The following is a 21,337-nucleotide window of genomic DNA, read 5'->3' as shown; positions in this document are numbered from 1 at the left end:
TCCCCCTCCCTTCTCTGCATCTTCTGCCAGAGTTCCTGTCATCCTGTCATCTCCCTCTCTCTCTCTCTCTCTATCCCTCTCCCTCTCTCTCTCTCCCTCCTTTGCCCAGAGAAACTAATAAAGACAGGATTAATTAGATTGTTGTTTAAACAGTGCGAAGTCCAGACAGACGCTGTAAACTCATAACCAAGGATTGGGGATAGCATGGGGTTAATCTCTCTCTCTCAACCCCCCAACCCCCACCCCCCCCCACCCCCCCATACACAGGCATGTAAGCAGAGACCAGAGACGCACGCATTAATATAAATATCATCCAGCTAAATTAAGCAGTCTGAGGGAACTTCTCTCACACAAAAGTTCTTAAATACGGAATGGAAGGAAAACAACCAAGACACCTACATAAAACAGAGTGAGTGAATGAGAGATAGAGTGAAAGAGAGAGGGAGAGAGAGAGGCAGGGAGAGAGAGAGAGAGAGGGAGGGAGAGAGCCAGGGAGGAAGAGAGAATGGGAGAGAAAGCGGGAGAGTGAAAGGAGACCGGGAAGAAGAGTGAGAGTGAGGAAGGAGGACGCAGAGAGGGCGTCGGCCAGATTGCCGAGACAGGAAAGCCTTATTTCACAAATCTGCTGGTGACAGGCAGCCAGGTTCGCCACCCTAAACCCCCCCAAATCTGACCTGAAGAGACGGTCCTGTCCGAGACACAGCTGCCGCGGCTAATCTGCCTCAATCCATCTGCCGATCGGCCAATAACCGCCGTCATCACGCCCCCCCCCCCCCCCCCCCCCCCCCCCCCGCCCCCGCCCCCACCTGCCCCCAAATGACCATCTACACAACCAGCCTCGCCACCGCACGCTCCACCCAACAGGACACACCGCACACCAAACTGACAATCGCCACCCACTTACTCCACCTGAAATCAGAGACCACACATAGAAGTCATTATCCCCCCAACCTAAAATCACAAACTACCTGCCAAGCTAGTTATCGGCACCCACACGGTCCACCAAAAACCACAGACCACACAGTAAATTGATAATCACATCCTATACAGCCCACTTGGGCAGGTATATAACTGTAGGGGTGTTCAATGAGCTCAGTTTAAAGGCTGAGTTTGGGAGAGTACGCAATGAGTTTTTAAAGAGGAGAGATTAACCTTAGGTAGAAGCTGTGCACCATCAGCAATGTACAACTGTGTGTGTGTGTGTGTGTGTGTGTGCGTGTGTGTGTTTTCACAATATTTTTTTTTCAAAGACAATAAGAAACCAGAGGAGTTTCAAATGTGTCAGCAAATTTTGGATTGTATGTGAGAATGTTTCTGATACAGTACGTCACAGTGACACTCACAGCATCATAGCGTCAATCATATTCTGGCTCTGAACATTCCTGCAAAATAACTTCTGTTAAAATGATTCCATTATACAGCACCGCAGCCTAGTATCGACTGCTGCATTTCTGTATGCACTGACTCTGTAGTACTACTCACAAGTCCTTTTGGATTGTGATTACAATTATGCTTTTTATTCATACATTTGCTTTGATACATGAAAACACGTATAGATGCTGGGCCATGCAAGTTAGTTAATGGTTCCACACTTGCAGCTGGATAAATATTGTGGTGAACCTTCCTGTTGGGCAGCATCACATCAGTAGGAAGAGCATTCCAGCTCTGTGTTCATTTCATCAAGAAGCCTGCTCTTTACTCTTATGAAGGGCAGGTTTTTGGAATGATTTTTAAATAATTCCAAGCTGGTGTTCTAGGACTCCATTGCTTTCAATTACCAGCAGTGACTGTTAGATCATCATTAGAATGTTCTGTTAAGAACAATCTAATCATATATTTGTGATCTGGCACCTTAAAGGGTCAAGGGAGGATTTAGTATCGCTATATGGCACATTAAGAGAGCAGGATAAAATTCCCATGTGCAGCAAGTTAGCATTTACCTCCTTGATAATTCCCTACTATTACAAAAGAACATTACATATGAAGTTATCTGCTACATGCCCTTGATACCTTTACGAGCAACAGGAAGGTAGTTTGCCAGCAGGTTGCTATGTGCCAAATCATAAAATCAACCAGGCCCTCCAGTTAAAGTGTAAAAATTGTTTTCTGTAATGAGTCCGACAATTATGTCTTGACAAAACCACACGGGCAGCATATTCACAAAGAGACAACTATTTGTTGAAGCAAACAGAATGAGCTTTGTCAACGGAATCAAAGCACAGTCTAAACAAGCTTGTAACATTAAGACATGTGTGTGTGCACATGTGCTTGCATGTCTGTGTGTGTGCGTGTGTAGGTACACGTGCATGCATATGTGTGTGAGCATGCGTGTGTGTGCATGTATGTGCATGTGTGTGCATATATGCGCATGTGTGCCTGCGTGCATGTGTGTGTGTACATGTACGTGTGTGTGTGCGTGTCTGTGCGTGTGCATGTGTACCTGTACAAGCGCACATGTGTTTGTGTGCATGTAAATGTGTGTGAATGTTTGTGCATGTGCGCGTGTTTGTGCGTGTGCGTGTGCATGTGCGTGCGTATGTGTATGTGTCCGCACATGTGTTTGTGTGCATGTGTGTGTGTGTGTGTGTGTATGTGTGTGTGTGTGTATGTGAGGGAGAGGGAGAGAGAGAGAGAGAGAGAGAGAGGATATTGCTCTGTGAGGATGGTGGCTCAGAGCCAGTGTTCAGTAATCACATCATCTCCTTTTATTAAATCTCCCTGCACTGCTTCTGTTATTAAAATCTCCCAGCATTCCTCACCACACAGACACACACACACACACACACACACACACACACACACACACATGCGCACACACACACGCACACACACACACGTGCACACAGACGCGCACATACACATGCACACATGCACACATACACACACACACACACATACACACACACACACCTTTGACTTTATCGGTATATATCTCTTCCCTCTTGTACTCTGAAGAAACCTGCCCTCTACCATTGTCTACCTCACCAAACCTCAGCCTGCCCTGGAGCATCTCTTTCCCCAAACATGCTCCCAAATTAAAATTTCAAATCCTAGGCCACTATTAAATTGCATAAAAATATGAATAAGAAAACACATAAATAATTAAGTTCATAATTATCAGCACAACATCAGACATAAAGCGGAAAGACAGTCATTAAATCAGATGTCACTGTATTTTAAATAAATAGCAATTTGAAAAAAATACAGATTTTTGTTTAGTTTAGTTGTAATAGACTTCATATTGAGCATACAGCATTTATTCTGTGTTATTTTTTACGACATGGCTATCCAATCCTATCTGGAGACAAGCACTATGAATTAGCCTTGGAATAGTCAATGCCTCCATAGACAGTACTTGCCTCCAACAAATAAAAAATAAAGAAAAAAGAACAGATACATAATTTTTAATTTGAAAGCCTAATCCTGCATATTTGATTAGATTGGGGCATGTGTACTAGGAGGTGCAGTCAGAACAAATTAGTTATTCTTCTCTCCTAACAGACCCGAGAGAGAGAGAGAGAGAGAGAGAGATAGAAAGAGAGAGAGAGCAAGAGAGAGAGTCAAATGTGGAGAAACACAAACAATGGCTTGGAGAGTCTACTGTATCTTTTTGTGTAACGCTACCGTTTGCTGTTCTTTAATAGAGAAAATAAAATCTCTTCATCTGCGCGGCACGTGCTTGCTAACTGCTAACTATTCAGAGTCTGAAGTCATCACACAACCACGGAAAAGTATTCAAATGTGAGGAAATGTGGACAGGCTTCCCACAGGTTTCCTACATTATGTATTTCTGCCCGGATACAAATGATAAACATAGCTCTTCAAAGACAAATACTGAAGTAACTATTTTACACAACATATCACGAATATCTACGCAATATTCTTCCAGACATATACATAACATGTATGTGCATGTGTGTGCACGTGTGTTTCTGTTGGTGTGCGTGTGCGTGTGCGTGTGTGTGTGTGAGAGAGAGAGATAGAGAGAGAGAGAGTGAAAGAGAGAGGCAGACAATGGGGGGAGAGAGAAAGAGTGAGAGATAAAGAGAGAGGGAGAGAGAAATAAATGGAGAGAGCGAGTGAGAGAGAGACCCTACTAGCACTGTTAGTTTAGATAAAACAACTAATCCCCGAGCCACCAGGACGCAATATCCTGTCTGCCCGTTTCTCATTTCCTGTTTCTCAGACAGAGCGAGAAGGAGAGGGGAGGGGGGGCCGAGGCGGGGCGGGGTGGGGGTGGGGGTGGGGGGGGGGCCGTTACCCCAGAAACGGAAGGTACAGCAGTACCCGTTCGAGAATGTCTCAGGCTTTCTCGCTATCTCTCCGTTCCTCCCCCTCTCCTTCTCTCCCTCTATCTCTCTCTCTCTCTCTCTCTCTCTCTCTTTTTTGTTGCTCTTCTTTTATTATCTGAGATTTAATAAAACTGGGACGAGCAGCTCGCTCCGTCATGAAACATTTATTAGCCGCCTGTAATGAAATTGTTGTGGGGGAGGCAAACTGATGGAGGCTTATCACACATTATGCAAAACAGCAGCAATATCACAGGAGGACAGGGGAGACACAGCATGCTCACCCACTCTTCACAGCATTCATCTATCCACCATATTTTATCATTCCTCTCCTCTCTTCCCTTCTCCCTCGCTTACCTTGCCTCCCTCTTTTTTCCATCTCCCCACCTTCTCTCTCTCTCTCTCGTTCTCTCTGCCTTTCTCCAGCTGTTCTCTACTCTATTTCTCTTCCTGTTCTCCCTACCGATCTCTGCTCCTCTCCCCTCTCTCCATCTCTCCTCCACTCCTTCCTTTCCTCCCTCTCTCATTTCCTCTCCTCTCCTCTCCCTGTTGGTTTGTTTCCAGAATCTTCTCTCTGTCTCCACGCAAGACGTGCCCCTCAAGTTTGAAGACCGAGACGGTGTGCAGTGCTATCCCTGGCCCGAACAGGGCAAAGTTCGGCAAGCTGGCTGTTATACAGACAAAATTCCCAATGCCTTAATGTTTCACCAGCCGACCCAGAGAACACCCAGCATACCTCTACCTACCCTCTCCTCTTCCATACTAAACACAGTCAATACTTATTATAACTAAACTGTTAGACTGTTCTGGTTAAATAACCTCTCCTCTTCCATCCTAAACACAGTCAATACTTATTCTAACTAAACTGTTAGACTGCTCTGGTTAAATAACCTCTCCTATTCCATGCTAAACACAGTCAATACTTATTCTGACTAAACTGTTAGACTGCTCTGGTTAAATAACCTCTCCTCTTCCATGCTAAACACAGTCAATACTTATTCTGACTATACTTATTCAGACTGTAGTGGACAGAGACAGCAGACCTGCTGCACTGTTTGAACAGACTCACAAACGTTTACATTTGGCACTTCACGCATTTAGCAGATGCTATTGTCCACAGCAACTTTCACAACTTACATTCTCGTTACGTACAACCCATGTATACAGCTGGATAGTAACAGCAGCATTTCAGGTACAGCACCATATTCACGGGTACAGCAGCAGCGCCCCCCCCCCCCCCCAAATCCCCCTCACCCCCCCCCCCCCCCCCCCAACTTCGGAATGAAACCTACAGTACAAGCACCGTGTCGCAACCAGTTCTTTAAACACCACGTTACACTGCCACCCTGTGAACAACACAAACACCCGAACAGGGAAAGAAAGAACGCAGGAAAAACAGAAAACACAAAAAAAAAAAACCTGGTCATTTTTACTTAATAAGTACTAAAATATGAAAGTAATAATATAACCAGTCTGTTGGCCAATGGTTCTTCAGGAGCGCTGCTACGCTACACTTCCCCAGCGTACCGCTAAGCTACGATGCACCACAGTGCTGCATATACCAGGGCACGCTGTACTACGACACTGTAACTGCTACTGCGCCACAGGGCTGCATATACCAGGGCACGCTGTACTACGACACTGTAACTGCTACTGCACCACAGGGCTGTAGTGTTCATTCTAATGGCAGTTACAGTACACAGGGAAACCGCTGTAGTGGAGCAGACAGTGTTAAGCTCTCATCGCCTTGGTTAAGTGCCCCCCCCCCCCAATGACAAGGAGGGTAATTAGTGATTCCCCCCCCCCCCACAGAACAGGGCCACAAAGGGGTGGAGAGTGGGGAGACGATTAAGAGGAAAATGAGGGATAAACTGAGAGATAAACTGATTGGTGTCATCGAGGCTATCAATCTCAACAAGCGGGAAATGAGGTTTGGAACAGAGAAATATTATTACAAACCAGACAGTGATGAACGAGGCAACAGAGAGAGAGAGAGAGAGAGAGAGAGGGATAAAGAGAGAGAGAGAGAGAAAAGGACAGATAAGGAGAGAGCAGCAGAGATTGAGAACTAAAGATACAAACAAAGAGATCACTGATGCACATATGTCTGGCTACATTATGCTGTTGAAATGTAAATCAGAGAATTTTACCCTTCCTTAAAAAGTGCTGCGTCCTTGGGAAAAATCCAAACAGGTAATCTTCCAAAACCCTAAACTTCAGAACATATATACATCCAACGAACCATAATACATAACCAGCAAGCGAAGAAAATCCGCATGTCGCATATTTTAATCTGTCTCTGCAGTCAGTGTTTTTCCCCATCTCTATCTTTGCAGTGAGTGTCACTGCCCCAGTTGTGAGGCTGTGCTGTCTGTACTGCGTCAGTGCCTCTCATTTCGCGGCAAGTGTCGGTACCTCTCTCGCTCATTGCGGTGAGTGTCAGTAATTCTCTCTGCAGTGAAGCTGTCAGTATCTCCGTATCTGCGGTGAGTGTCAGTAATTCTCTCTGTATAGTGTCATTAATTCTCTCTGGACAGTGACGTTGTCAGTATCTCAATGAATGTCGGTAACTCTCTCTCTCATTACAGTTAGTGTCAGTAATTCTGAGCATTGAGGGTGTCAGTATCTCTGTGTTTGAGGTGAGTATCGGTACTTCCGTGTGGTTAGGAGGTCAGTATCCTTGCGTTTGCAGTGAGTGTCATTAATTCTCCCGGTGCAGTTAGGGTGTCAGTATCTGTGCATTTGTAGTGTCAGTAATTCTCTCCGTGCAGAGAGGGTTACAGCATCTCTGTATAGTGACGGAGTCAGTGAGGGGTTATTGGGGGGATGGAATGATGCTAGGCCCTGCAGCCCCAGACTAGGGTAATTTTCTACTCTGCTTCCAGGCACTATACCCTGGGGCAGTGAGAATTTATTGGTCTGGGAACTGCTCTTGTTGGGAGGGTGTGTGCGCGCGCATCTGTGTGTGTGTGCCTGTGTATGTGTGTGTGTGTAAAACACAACACACTTGTTTTTATGTGTCTCCTTCTGTGAACGCGCGTGGGTGTGTCTTGTAATCGGTCCCCAACAATATTACTGACAGAAATACGTGATAACAAAGGCAATGAAAAGGAGAATAGGAGCGAGAGATTGGGGGATGCGGAATGGTGAGGCAGAAAGGAGGGGAAGAAGGGAAAAAAGGATAAATCTACTGAAAAGAATAAAAAGAGGAGACAGAACAAGAGAGTTCACAAGAAATTGTGCAAGCAGAAAACTTGTAGGAGAGAGGGCAGACTACCAGCAGTGTAGGAAAAATATAATTCAATAAAATGCAATGGAATCCACCAAATAAAGACACACGTGCAATAATCATCTTACAAGAATGGCTCCTTCCTTCCGTCACGTTATAAACTTCCGTTGTGGCCTTCATTTACAGTGCAGTATGACTGTATGTGCGTGTGTGTGTTTGTGTGTGTGTGCGTGCGTGGGGGTGGGGGTGGGGGGGGGTGAGGGTGGTGTTGTTGATGGACGGACTGCAGGGGTAACAAGGACACCTTGTTTCTGTTTCAGTTCAAGGTCATGCACAGCAGAGAGGGCCAAGATTCACAGTCCCAACGCCAGCTCGGCACACGTGCAAGAAACTCCACGCCTGCAGCAAACAAACTGTGTACCTGCAACAGCCACGCTGCACATGCACAGCACACACTCTATGGCCACATCACACATTTACACTTGTAACACGTACCACACCTGCAGCACACACAGTGCACACCTGTAACACACGCATCAGCAATACACAATGCATGCAGAAACACCTGCAACAAATACCCCCGTATAACTGCAACACACGCCGCATACACAAGACGCACAATCCACTCCAATACAGTGCCTCTGCAGGTCGTGATTCCTATCTGCAACAGACTGCTGTTCTATATCAGCTCCACCAATCCTGCACAACGCAGTCACTCTGCACCACTTTACCACACTAGCCACTGTCGCTCTCCACTGCCACTCAGCACTGCTACTCCACACTCCTTTTATGGAGATGGAACATGCTGAAAATACCCTGAAATAATATATATTGTCAAAAAAAAAACAAAAAAACATATATATATATATATGTTTATCATTATAATTTCAAAACAATACACACTGCAGTATATTCCGAAAGGGTCACTAACTGTTTTATTCTTTACTCCACGTGTCTGCCCTTTGCAAGCAAATGCACACGTTCGCACGGAAACACACACACACACAGACAGCCGTACGCATACACAAGGAACAACCATATCACTGCGACCATATCATTCCTCCCTCCTTCACCTTCACTCCCTCCTTTTCTTTCTCTCCCTGCCTCCCTCCCTCCCCCCCCCCCCCCCTCTCCGCTCCAGATGAGGTGTTTGGCAGCAGGGATGCGTGTGCTGCTGGATGCCGTCTCGCACTTTCAAAACAAAGATAATGATAAAGAATCAGAGGCCTCCGGCCAGCCAGCTCCGCATCCCCCACGCCGACCGACCGCATCAGAACTATCTCTATCACTGGCACTGACCGACTCAGCACCATCACACTGACTGGCACTGACCGACTCAGCACCATCACACTGACTGGCACTGACCGACTCAGCACCATCACAGTGACTGGCACTGACCAACTCAGCACCATCACAGTGACTGGCACTGACCGACTCAGCACCATCACACTGACTGGCACTGACCGACTCAGCGCCATCACACTGACTGGCACTGACCGACTCAGCGCCATCACACTGACTGGCACAGACCGACTAAGGCACCATCACACTGACTGGCACTGACTGACTCAACACCATCACACTGACTGGCACTGACCGACTCAGCACCATCACACTGACTGGCACTGACCGACTCAGCACCATCACAGTGACTGGCACTGACCGACTCAGCACCATCACAGTGACTGGCACTGACCGACTCAGCACCATCACACTGACTGGCACTGACCGACTCAGCACCATCACAGTGACTGGCACTGACCGACTCAGCACTATCACACTGACTGGCACTGACCGACTCAGCACCATCACACTGACTGGCACTGACCGACTCAGCACCATCACAGTGACTGGCACAGACCGACTCAGCACCATCACACTGACTGGCACTGACCGACTCAGCACCATCACAGTGACTGGCACAGACCGACTCAGCACCATCACACTGACTGGCACAGACCGACTCAGCGCCATCACAGTGACTGGCACTGACCGACTCAGCACCATCACACTGACTGGCACTGACCGAATCAGCACCATCACACTGACTGGCACTGACCGACTCAGCACCATCACAGTGACTGGCACTGACCGACTCAGCACCATCACACTGACTGGCACTGACCGACTCAGCACCATCACAGTGACTGGCACTGACCGACTCAGCACCATCACACTGACTGGCACTGACCGACTCAGCACCATCACACTGACTGGCACTGACCGACTCAGCACCATCACAGTGACTGGCTCAGTCACAGTCACTGCAGCGTTATTACAGTGTGAAGTCAGGGTGGCCTGGAGGCAGGGTCAGTGGGAAGTAGGGGTGGGGTCAGAGTGGGGTGGAGGTGGGGTCAGTGTGAAGTAGGGGTGGGGTCAGAGTGGGGTGGAGGTGGGGTTAGTGGGAAGTAGGGGTGGGGTCAGAGTGGGGTGGAGGTGGGGTCAGTGTGAAGTAGGGACGGGGTCAGAGTGGGGTGGAGGTGGGGTCAGTGTGAAGTAGGGACGGGGTCAGGGTGGAATGGAGGCAGGGTCAGTGGGAAGTAGGGGTGGGGTCAGAGTGGGGTGGAGGCAGGGTCAGTGTGAAGTAGGGTCGGGGTCAGGGTGAGGGTGGAGGTGGGGTCAGTGTGAAGTAGGGTCGGGGTCAGGGTGGGGTGGAGGGGGGTCAGTGTGAAGTAGGGGTGGGGTCAGAGTGAGGGTGGAGGTAGGGTCAGTGTGAAGTAGGGTCGGGGTCAGGGTGGAATGGAGGCAGGGTCAGTGGGAAGTAGGGGTGGGGTCAGGGTGAGGGTGGAGGGGGGTCAGTGTGAAGTAGGGTCGGGGGTGGGTTCTTACTTCTCGTAGTCGTGCTTGCAGTACAGCAGACGGTCGCGGCAGTAGCAGGTCCCGCTGAGCGTGCTCAGACACACGGCGCACTTCACGCAGGCCTCGTGCCACGAGCGCTCGTTCACGCGCAGCAGGAAGCGGTCGGCGATGGGCGACTCGCACCCGGCGCACACCTCGCCCCCGGCGCCCCCGTGCTCCGAGCCTGGAACCGCCGTTTCAGTGGGGGGGGGGGGGGGACATACACAATAACAGGCTTGGTTGTCGTCATTCTCCCGTTTCAGATTCCCACACATCTCTGACAGCACTGAGTAAAATGTACCAGTTTAGGATATGTGCGTTAAAAAGAATGCACTTCAGTTTCCTCAGTCGACAGGGGCGCAGCCAGGGGATTTTGGGCCCCAATGAAAAGATCTCTTAGGTTGGGCACCACCACTTCGGGCCACCCAATCCCTGCACTGCACCCAATCCCATAAGATATAAGTAGTTACGTCCCTCCGCCTCAGGTGGGGGCGCTGGCTGTTTGGATACGTGTTTGTCTCGTTACAGGTAATTGAGAGCACCTGTGGCGGTCCCTTTTAAGAAGCCTGGAGTTGGCTTCTCAGGAGATGGGGGCTTTTTCTCCTCACCTCTCGACCACGGCCGGGTCTTGATTTTATCTTGTGTTTTGCAGCTATTTTAGTATCTCTTATGGGTAGTTGAATACAGTTATTGGTTGTTTTTGGGAAGCCTTGGTTTTGGCTTCGTTATGTTTGCGGGGGCTTGAGAGCAACCGTAACATAAGTCATATGGTGATATGACATTACAGCACACTTGGGGTGCTCTTGGAATCATGTTTAATGGACAGACCCAGTCTACCACTTCTGTATCTATGGCGGTTAGTCAGTCTGTTGGTGTACTTTCCGGTGTGTCAGTCAGTTTACTGGCCAGTTAGTGGCTCTGATTTTTTCAGAGCACTGGTCAAACTGTGTGTTAATATCTGTCAGTCAGTGTGTCTGTCCGTGAGTACCGGTCGGTAGGTCAGTCAGTGTGTCTGTCCTTGAGTACCGGTCCGTAGGTCAGTCAGTCAGTGTGTCTGTCCATGAGCGCCAGTCAGTGAGTCGGTCAGTCAGTGTGTCTGCCCATGAGCGCCAGTCAGTGAATCAGTTAGTCAGTGTGTCTGTCCATGAGTACTGGTCGGTAGGTCAGTCAGTGTGTCTGTCCTTGAGTACCGGTCCGTAGGTCAGTCAGTCAGTGTTGTCTGTCCATGAGCGCCAGTCAGTGAGTCAGTCAGTCTCACCAAAAGGTGTGGCTGAAGGCCCCTGCTGAAGACAGGACTGGGTCTCCTCTGTTTTCATCCTGTCCCTCCTCCCACCTGGGTGCTCGCTGAGAGAGAGAGAGAGAGAGAGAGAGAGGGAGAGAGAGAGAGAGTCAGAGAGTTAAACAGACAGACAGACAGGCAGAAGGAGAGAGAGAAACACACAGTCACAGAGAGAAACAGACAGACAGACAGACAGTCAGAGGGAGAAAGGGAGAGAGATACTCAGAGAGAGAAACAGAGACAGACAAAGACAGACGGAGTCAGAAAGCAGGAGGGGGAGGGGGAAGAGGAGAAAGAGAGGGGATGGTGAGAGAAGAATGGTGGGAGCGCAAGGGAGAAGGCAACAGGGACAGTGAGAGAGTTAAGAAGGAGAGAGATAGAGCGCATGAAATAGAAGGAGGGAGAGTGGAGGAGGGGGTAAGGGAGGGAAGGAGAAATAGATGAAGGAGTGAGGGGGGGTTTGGGGGGAGGGAGGGTAAACATCAAACTCCCGAATCCGGCAACATCAAAGCCAGCGAGAGACAGAGCGACAGCACAACACAGAAAAGGAATGGAGAGCGATGGAGAGGGACGGAGGAGGAGTGGAGGAGGGAGAAAGCCAAATCTGGGAAGGACAGCAAGCTAGCTGAGATGAAAGCCACAAAGTGGAAAATATACAAAACCAACAAATCAAAAAAAAAAAATTCAGTTGAGATTCACGCGCTATCCGAATACCCAAACTGAAGCTGTGGCCAACAGGGATACTATCATACACCGAAAATCTCAACACGTGTAAACCCATATACCATTAAGAATAGGTTTAATCGAACGCCTAGCATTCGAATTCAACGCTTAAAACGAGATCGAATGCATGCTTTGTATGTAGCATGAAAATAAGACAACACAATGAGGCCTACTTTGGCGAGGCCAAAACCGAACCGCATAAGATATAAGTCATATGGTGGCATATGACACTACCGCTGAGCGACCGGGATTTTTTTTTGGCGGTTGGTGGTGATGGTGGTGGTGGGGGGGGGGGGGGGGGGGGGGTTGTCCGACTCTCCCTTATTAAGGGGTTATTACCATATTGGGCATGTTATTTATTTGCTTTTCTTAAAGCCCTATAGGGAGCGATGACACAGCTGGAGGGTTGTTCCTGGTTATCTTTGCCAAGAACCGGCGGGATTTGAAATAAACCCGTGGCCTCCTGCATGAAACGGGCCAACCACGAACACCACAAAGCACCTTACTCTGAAAATGATCAATTTTCACGTAGTTTTATATTATTTTATAGCCTAGTGTAAGTGCTGGATAATATTCAGCCCCAATGGAGGTGTTGCGCAGTTGGTTACAATTCGCGGTCTTCCGTTCTGAGGACATTTTGAGCGAACATAGGGCAAAACACACGGTGTAACACTGCAGTGCTGAAAATATTCACCAGAACATTCAGCTATGAAGGACAACGCCGCAACCGTCACAGAAAACCCGAATCGGGACCGCAGTAGCAGTAGTACAAGTGCGGTCAAGATTTTGTAAATTAGTGCCGCGGAAAGAAAGAACCAGCTCAAAGCCTACTTTTTTTTTTGCATAAAGTTGACTGAATTTTGATTATGAAGTTGATTGACTGTTTGACCGAATAAGCTACTTATGCTGATTCGATGCATTCTGTGATGTGGGCTACTGGCAGGGCAAGAACACCATGCGCCCTACACATATTGATTAATTCTCATATTAATTAATGAGCTAATATAATTATGCTGTTCGATTATATTATAAACTCCATATCTAGATTTACTGGATCAATGGACAATAAAATAATTGCTATACAAACAGCACAAAGTGTCTTTAACTGTTCCTTTCAGGCCCCATTATATGAACCAACAAAAAAAAAATAATACGGCGCATAATTAATGTCACTGCGTACCTGATAGTCTGGACAATGTTTTCAATTTCAAACGAGATAAACAAAGTTATGTAGCCTAATAGTATGTGGATGACCGAAAAATGCAGTCTTTTTGCCACCTAAATCGATTCTGTTAATTTAAATGTTCAATTTCAAAATTTAACATTTCGTCGTAAAAATAAAAACACATAAAAATGTATTTGAAAAAAAAAACAAGCCAGAAGCTCATCAGCCGATAGGAAGTTAGGAAAATGTGCTGTTAGGTCACTGACGCGTGATTTACGGGAAACTCTGGGTATTAAAACATAACATGATGCTGAATATCAATAAAGGTTAAACGCGTATCGGGAATAAAAGGTGATTCATGTCTCTTATTTTTCAACAAAAATATGAATTGGTAATATAAATAAGCTACTGCATTGTATAAACGCCATAAATATATTTCTAAAATAAATGTAGGGCAGCCTAATGTTGAAAGTTTTAATGCTGCCCCCAAAAATCGTTACGTAAAATCACTAACATTTAATTCATTTCAAATAAGTTTTCGACATTAAAACTAAATAAATTAGCCCTTTACTGTATGAGCAGAAAGCCGTGATTCGTTTTTTTTTTCTGATCATGCCTTTGATAGCCACAATCTGGACTGCTACCTGCAAGATTTCCACGGCTTGTGTGTACACTGTAAAAAAAAAAAAAGCTTTATTATAGTGCGGTTACGCCTTCAACTTTATTACAGTCAATTGTCCCGAGATCAATAATGAATGTATACACGGTTAAGCATATGATTATTGTTACAGTTTAATTAACGCTGGACACACTGGGCATTTTACTGTGTGTATCCTACTGTATTGGATGGCCTAATTGAATGAATGAATCAATGAAGACCATCTATTATAGCAAGTAAAGAGGATCATATGTAAGATAGATACCAACAATATTTTGAAGGCAGATTTTTCAAAATTCTCAGTCGTTCTATGCAAATTAATAGGTAGGGACACTATTTATATTCTTTTTTGCAGCGTCTTGTATGCTGTGCATCTAAAATCCAAGCCAGGAACCAAAACGGATGCAACAGACCGCGCGCAGGGCTGTCACACGAGGCGTCAAGGTAAGAGACATTACTTTCCCTGGAAATAGACAAAATAATAAATAAATAAAAATAATAATAAATAAATAAATCATTAAAAATAAACAACGCAGCATTTTACATTGTTGTACTTATGCACAAAAAATAGGGCTAATATTTTGAATGCATTGGTTTAGATCCCTCAGTGAGCAATTGTCCCCTGCGAAACGGGCTTTTACGTAGCCTACTTTGTTCAACTAACACTGACTGAGTTACAAGGAAATGGGCTGGGGTGGGCTTAAACGATAAAAAATATTTCCTTACGTGACCTCCAATCCTCATAACAGAGAAACAGTATACGGGCATAAGGTGCTTCATATATTAAATTTAAAAATTAAATTTGTAGCACATGAAAATTGTCCTCGACCCACCTCCAATTGAAGAGCTATAACGAGTAATATGATTCAAATAAGACGGACGCGCTGTGCTGTTGATTGCACCTCAGTTGAATGAAAAGGGGCACACGTTTTATTATGTTAGTGTATCTCGTAGTGTATAATGATATAGGCCTAATATTTTCTTGGCACTAGCAAATATGTTGCCCCAAAATTTACCGTAGCCTAACCGCTGCAAAAATTAGCAATGGTGACAAGAAATGCATCTATGGGATGGGGACACGGTTTTTACGGAAGCACTCACGGTATTCATGCCGTCGATTATGACAAAGTTTAAACTATGAAAATTGAACTCTATATTACATTTTAAGCCTAAACAATTGAAAATAAAGTATAGACTATAGCACCAGTAGCAAACTGAAATATTTTGCCGCATGAAGTTAAATAATAGCCTAAAATCAATATTTGACACCTTCACAATATTTTATTTACAATTACTAGGCTTTTATATAAGAGAATTGAGATTAAATAATAAATAAAAAAATTAACCGCAGAGAGAACAGTTTATGAACCACTTTCGAGGATCTCTGACGAGCGGATGTTTTGCAGAATAAAAATACTTCAATATTCCTCACAGTCCGTATCTTGCTCTCTATTCCCCAACTCGTCCCTCGCCATTCCACGCGACGCCGTTTCCCACTGCCCGATAAAGGACGGCACGCATCCGGTATATGCAATAAACAAAAACACACACATTTCCCACATTAAAATCGATCATATATGGTCAATGCAAATGCTATATGCGATCCCGAGCGCATGGATATTTGATGTGGACCCGTGAAGGCAGGTTTCTGTTGGCTATAGTTTTTGCATCAGATGAGCTTCCCCCCCCCCCCCCCTCCCTACACTTAAAGCAAATAAAAAGTAGGGGAAACTTTTCATTCATTTTTTTGTCTCGAAGTGGCTATCGGACTATTCAACAGATGCGATGACCACCGTAAAAAGCCCGCGTGATATCCCCACATAGACATACCCAGTTACAGGAGCAGCTTTAAACCACTCCGACAAGTAGTGCAACAATACAATAAACTGTTCCATTTTGCATGTATCAAATTATATAGCTTCTAGTTTTTCTTTTATTTTGCATTCGTCATTAATACCAAATTTGTTCCACTCTTGGATTGTACAGCGTCGAAAATACCTCTTCTGCGCCAACAAAAATAACGCCCAATTTTAAGGAATGTGAGCGAATATGGTTGCTGTAAATACATATATAGTACAAATGAATTATTATAAATAATTGTCTTTATTAGAACATCATATGTGGTGTAACCATGGCAGCATATCCCATCAGATACATTTGTAGCCGCCTATATAATAAAAATGCGCATGGATGTCATGCGCGCGCGCGCACACACGCAGTAGAATAACTTACTAAAATTTGTATGTGTTTGGGGCACTATCACCCTCATCATTATCATCATCATCAGCAGCAGCATCATTACTATCATGGCGCCTTCAACGTTTTTCCAAGGATGTAATGATGAATGTGTTTTCGAACTTCATTAAAATATAGCAATTCATGCTAACATGTGCCTATATATTTCATGTAGGCAACAGGGATAGCATTTTCAGGACGATGCAAAAGAGCGTCCGTTTAAGTTGGCATAATCCGTTTACAAAGGAGCATCGAATCAGGATTCAAACTACAGCAGCTTATATAGGCTATATTAATTTACGGTTAAATACATAGTTCGTTAGTGTGCCAAAACAGAGCACAGTTATGCGTTTCGAACGCAAAAGCGAATAAAAGTTAAAGGCAGACAGGAAACCTAGGTTTATTAGGCCATGCAAGTTTATAATGAAGATTTTAGTCATTATGCAAGTAAATTATGCAAGTACGCACTCTAAAAATATATTTAGACGTACAGGCGCACACTGAATCATCTCTTACTATGGCAAGGACAGGCAGAAGTCGCGCGCCTTATCCTTCTTGCTTGGCACGTGTAGAGAAACAGCTTAGCAGAAAAGCAGCTAAGTGAGCGTTCTCTCTCTGTTTTTTTTTTTTTTTTTTTTTTTTTACGTGTTCGCCGATTGAAACGACCCATCGATATTAGGATATAGACAGCAGCCATATAATATATAAAAACTACAACCGTCATTCTGAATACCTTGCCAATAAAAGGAAGGAATACAATGGGAAATGACAGGGATGAGGGAAAACACGAAACGCTGTCAACACTTCCACAAAACTGGTGAAACATACGCGCTCGTGCAGCAATACGCACACTACCTGTCGACAGACCTACCTTGTTGTGAAGGATACTTCTCCCGTGATTTCCGTCGGCAACATTAAAATTAGCGGTGGAAATATGTTCAAAAACTGGCGACCGCGCCAACGAGCGGCGGCATTTTTCACTCTTCCGACCGCATTCCAGCCTCTAGCATCAGCAAATCCTGTCCTTTTCACCTTCTTTTCTCGCCGTTGGAAACGGGAGACGGAGTGCGCGTGCTGCTCAGTGTAGACAGACAAAGCGAGAGAGTGAGAGACTGGCGAAGGAGGTGAGTGACTGGAGAAGGAGGGCCCATGCACTCACAAGAACAGGGAAGAGATGGAGATAAGGAAGGAAAGGAGGGTGGGTATGTGCGCGTGTGTGAGAAAGAGGTGGGAATTATTTGACACGTTTTTTTTCATAAAACTTGTCACGCGGCGTAAAAAGAGCGAGGAGGTAAATGGGTAAATGAGAGAGAGGGACTTGCCAAATTTGTTTCAACAAATGATCTGAAAAAAATGTAATTAAAATTTTTTTAAAATAGGTATCGGGTAACAGATATGTATTTGATAATCTAAACATTTTAACACAAGTTGTGTCTTTTGCTGAAGTTTTTCTGCCCGGCCCCGTTATCGTTTACTAGGCAACGCAAGCGCTACAAAAAAACTGTTTAAAAGACCCCTGACTATTAAGAGGAGCGCTTGCGTAATTGCTCAATAACAAGAATAGAAAAATTATAAACGTCGGCTATATATCATTAATATGGCGCTTCTAAAACATATCAGACGAATTACCTCATATTATACTTAGGCTAAAAAAAGCAAGAGTGATGTAGGCTCAACCGTAAGTCAAAAATAATTCACATGAACGAAAAATAAGCAGGACTACCAAAAGAAATGAATGGACTATATGAAAATATCGGTGTAACAATACACTTAAAGGAGGCTTTTAAAGTGAACCGAACCAACCCAAGGCACAAAGACAATAGACAATATTTATACGGTAGTAATGTCAGCAGTGTGCATCAGAAACATAGGAAGAAATCGTGATATACTGTAAATGCCCACACATGCGCAAACAAACGAAATCACAAAATATTTTATGGCCACAATCAAATTTCAGCGAGATTTGATTTTATATCGTACAATAGAATTACATTACAGGTTTTTAATGTACTATTGGGATTGAAACACTAAAAAAGTTGGAAATTACGAATTAGAAAACGTTTAACTTTTTTATTGAATAAAATAAATCTCGCAATTGGAAGGCCAGCGACTGATACTGCCGACAAATGTCTGTACTACAAATCATTGCTTTTTAATGCATAATAAATTTATCGCGATATTTGGCCTCTTCACTGATGATATTCAGTCTACGGATAAGAGCCCATTCCTTATTACTGTTTAATTATGTCACAAAATTGTGCCGATGAAAAAATTAATCACATTTTAAAAAATCACATAGAAGGCTACAGGCTGTTATTGCAAAATAATGTTGACTTGCAGGGCTTGTGGTATTTTGATTGTCGATCTTTCTAATAACATTACGCTGAATAATTATCCCGGTTAAATAGGCTACGGATTCATTGCAAGCTAGCTGTTGATTATTGTCTTCGAAACAGATCATATTTGGTGCTGTGCTTCAAAGACACGTGCGCATGCTAGGAACTAAAGAAAAATATTATCAGACTACAAAATTTAAATAGCTCATATCCATCTAAAATCTTGCACAAATCTGATTTAGGCTGAGCAATCAACATTGCCTTTCTTAGTTTATTATTACGATACAGGGGACTCAATTTCGGGTGCTCACACACCTGTCAGGTTTACCGCACGTTAACGACTTTTAACGATAATTTTCATTTTACAACAGCTAAATGTAATCGCAACACACTGTTGCAACGCCACTACGTAGCCGGCTCAAGACGTGCTAACTGACAAAAGCGAACCTTAGGGCCCGTTGGGAGAAAGAAAGGTAGGCCTGCACTGACATTGAATACGACTTACGGCGACGTCCCTAACTTTTAGCAGCGAATATATATGCGTTTTAAATAAAGGGGCATACTATAGGCGCATTAATTAACATAAATGTGATGCTTTCTTAAATATTTAAAATCAAGAGTGACACGCGCTCGGAGTTTGATAAAATCACACATCAGGTTACCTACTTCTACATTTCACAGTCTATCCTGCCCCACCTTCGCATGGGCGCATATCTGGGATGACATAACCAATCACTAAATTAAACACAGCTGTACAAAAATGTGACGTACGGTCCAACCTGGCTAAAAGTAGCCCAAGCGCGCGCTACCCACATTAGGCCCAATAGCTTCTGTGCATTTTGAGCCGGTTTATAAGTAGATCATATTGACAAACTTCGCAAAGCCTAGGCAAATGTGTATGGATATAGATACATCTGCTGCATTAGCTATTAGCGCGCTTGTATCGAGTTGCATATTGTATCTCTCTATATAGGATACGTAGCGCTACAATTGTTAGGATACACTACAATGAATTGATTTAATAAACAATTGCTTAAATGAATCAAAATGTCATGTAGAATATTTAAAAAATGATTCAACGACCAAAGGGTTCACTTTTTACATACATGCACGCAATAATAAAATAATGCGTTTAAAATGACTACTATGAATTTAAAGTTATATCAGGCCTAATTTCCTAATCTGAACAGGAAAATATTTTGAAGTGCAAGGCATACTACACACAATATGACATTAAAAAAGAATCACAGTAAAAATGGTTCAATATATGTAATGTGTCCTTTTTTTATATAAAACATGGTTATTACGCCAAGTATTTTATTCACCCTGTGATGTATCAGTGGTTATTACAGAAATAATAGGCCTACCTGCATATTTTAAGCAAGGTGCGGGAGAAGTGGACAATTTAATCGCCTTCTTGAACATAGGAGCAGAGCTTGTGCGCGTGTGTCCAGAACTGGGCCATTTTAATATTAAAAGTAAAGTTATTGGGTTCCTACAGTACCATTGTTATCGTGGAAAATAGTAGCAGGGCTCAGAAACGTGTTGGGAGGGAGACAAGCGTGATGTCATAATACTGAATGACAGGTTTATAACTGTAACATGCACTCCTCTAACATCTCAAACGGAAATAACTTCACTGAACTGAAGACGACTAGCATATAAAAGGTTGCAAAAATCAACGCATTTGAACGGTTTTCCTGATTTTGGCTGATTGATAATGTTCCCGTATAATATGCTGCCATTTGATTAAAAATTTTATTCCCTGGGAGGTGTGGGCAGTTGAAAAGGTGATCAGAAAATAAGGTTAGATATTTACTCAGCCGTTTCTTTGCGTTGTTGATTTACTTTTTAAGTGTTTAGATTAGCTGTTGTTCGTGCTTACTGAGGAACATAGCACCAAACTAAAACAGCTGGATTACCCACATACTTTCACCACTGATTTGCCCAGGAGTCTTGTTTTCACACCAGAGGGGTAATTTCACTGCCTGGGGCTATTTTATGATTAGGATATCATGGAAAGGGGTTCAACCGACAGAGTAATTCTGGGTTTAACTCCACGGCTGAAAGCAAATCCGGCGCTTGTGTCGACTCTTTGCCTCCTGCCGTCTTGCAGCTGCTTGATCCTCGTGCCGTAGCGTGTCTCGAGCGAAAGTTCTGAGGCGAGAACATGCCCGCAGACGTTCTGTTCAGTTCAGCGCCTTCCTGTGTTTTAAGACGGGAGCGTGGACACGTATGCGGCAATTTTGGTAAAGCCGAGGGCTGACGTGGGTGCAGGTTTTTCTTTTTAGCCTTGCCCCGAGACACCTGATTCAACTAATTAACCAATCATGGTCTTCAATCAAGAACTTGATAAGTAGGATCAGACCTGCACCCACATTTCGGATAAGATTGAATGCCCCTGCTCTAGACCTTAAATCAACATCTGACCCATAATGTGATGGCTTATTTTATATTTTAATCTTATTATGTTAATTGAATTTCTCAGCAAATGATGTAGCATGACATGACATAAAATAAAAAAATAAAAACACACAATCATACACAAGGATGAGATAATCTGCCAATTGCCAAAATGTCAACAT

The 21,337-nt window shown here is 44.4% G+C and overlaps 1 protein-coding gene across 2 annotated transcripts in view; it reads right to left on the bottom strand.

Moving 5' to 3' along the window:
- Positions 1-17,606, bottom strand: part of lmx1al (LIM homeobox transcription factor 1, alpha-like) — a 27,012-nt gene extending 9,406 nt beyond the window's left edge. Inside the window, exons 1-4 of one of the 2 annotated variants that reach the window (XM_035397603.1) lie at positions 17,288-17,606; positions 15,614-15,677; positions 11,615-11,700; positions 10,348-10,540 (exon numbers count right to left, since the gene is read on the bottom strand). In XM_035397603.1, coding sequence (XP_035253494.1) covers positions 10,348-10,540; positions 11,615-11,672 — 251 coding nt within the window. In that variant the 5' untranslated portion in view covers positions 11,673-11,700; positions 15,614-15,677; positions 17,288-17,606. The remainder of the gene's footprint in view (positions 1-10,347; positions 10,541-11,614; positions 11,701-15,613; positions 15,678-17,287) is intronic. The other variant, XM_035397601.1, reaches the window with a different exon arrangement.
- Between the last annotated feature and the right edge of the window lie 3,731 nt (positions 17,607-21,337).

This window comes from Anguilla anguilla, chromosome 17, assembly GCF_013347855.1.
Source record: "Anguilla anguilla isolate fAngAng1 chromosome 17, fAngAng1.pri, whole genome shotgun sequence".
In the NCBI taxonomy this organism is placed as follows: domain Eukaryota; kingdom Metazoa; phylum Chordata; class Actinopteri; order Anguilliformes; family Anguillidae; genus Anguilla; species Anguilla anguilla.
The sequence above is the reverse complement of the archived record's forward strand: the minus strand, read 5'-3'. Positions and strand labels throughout refer to the sequence as shown.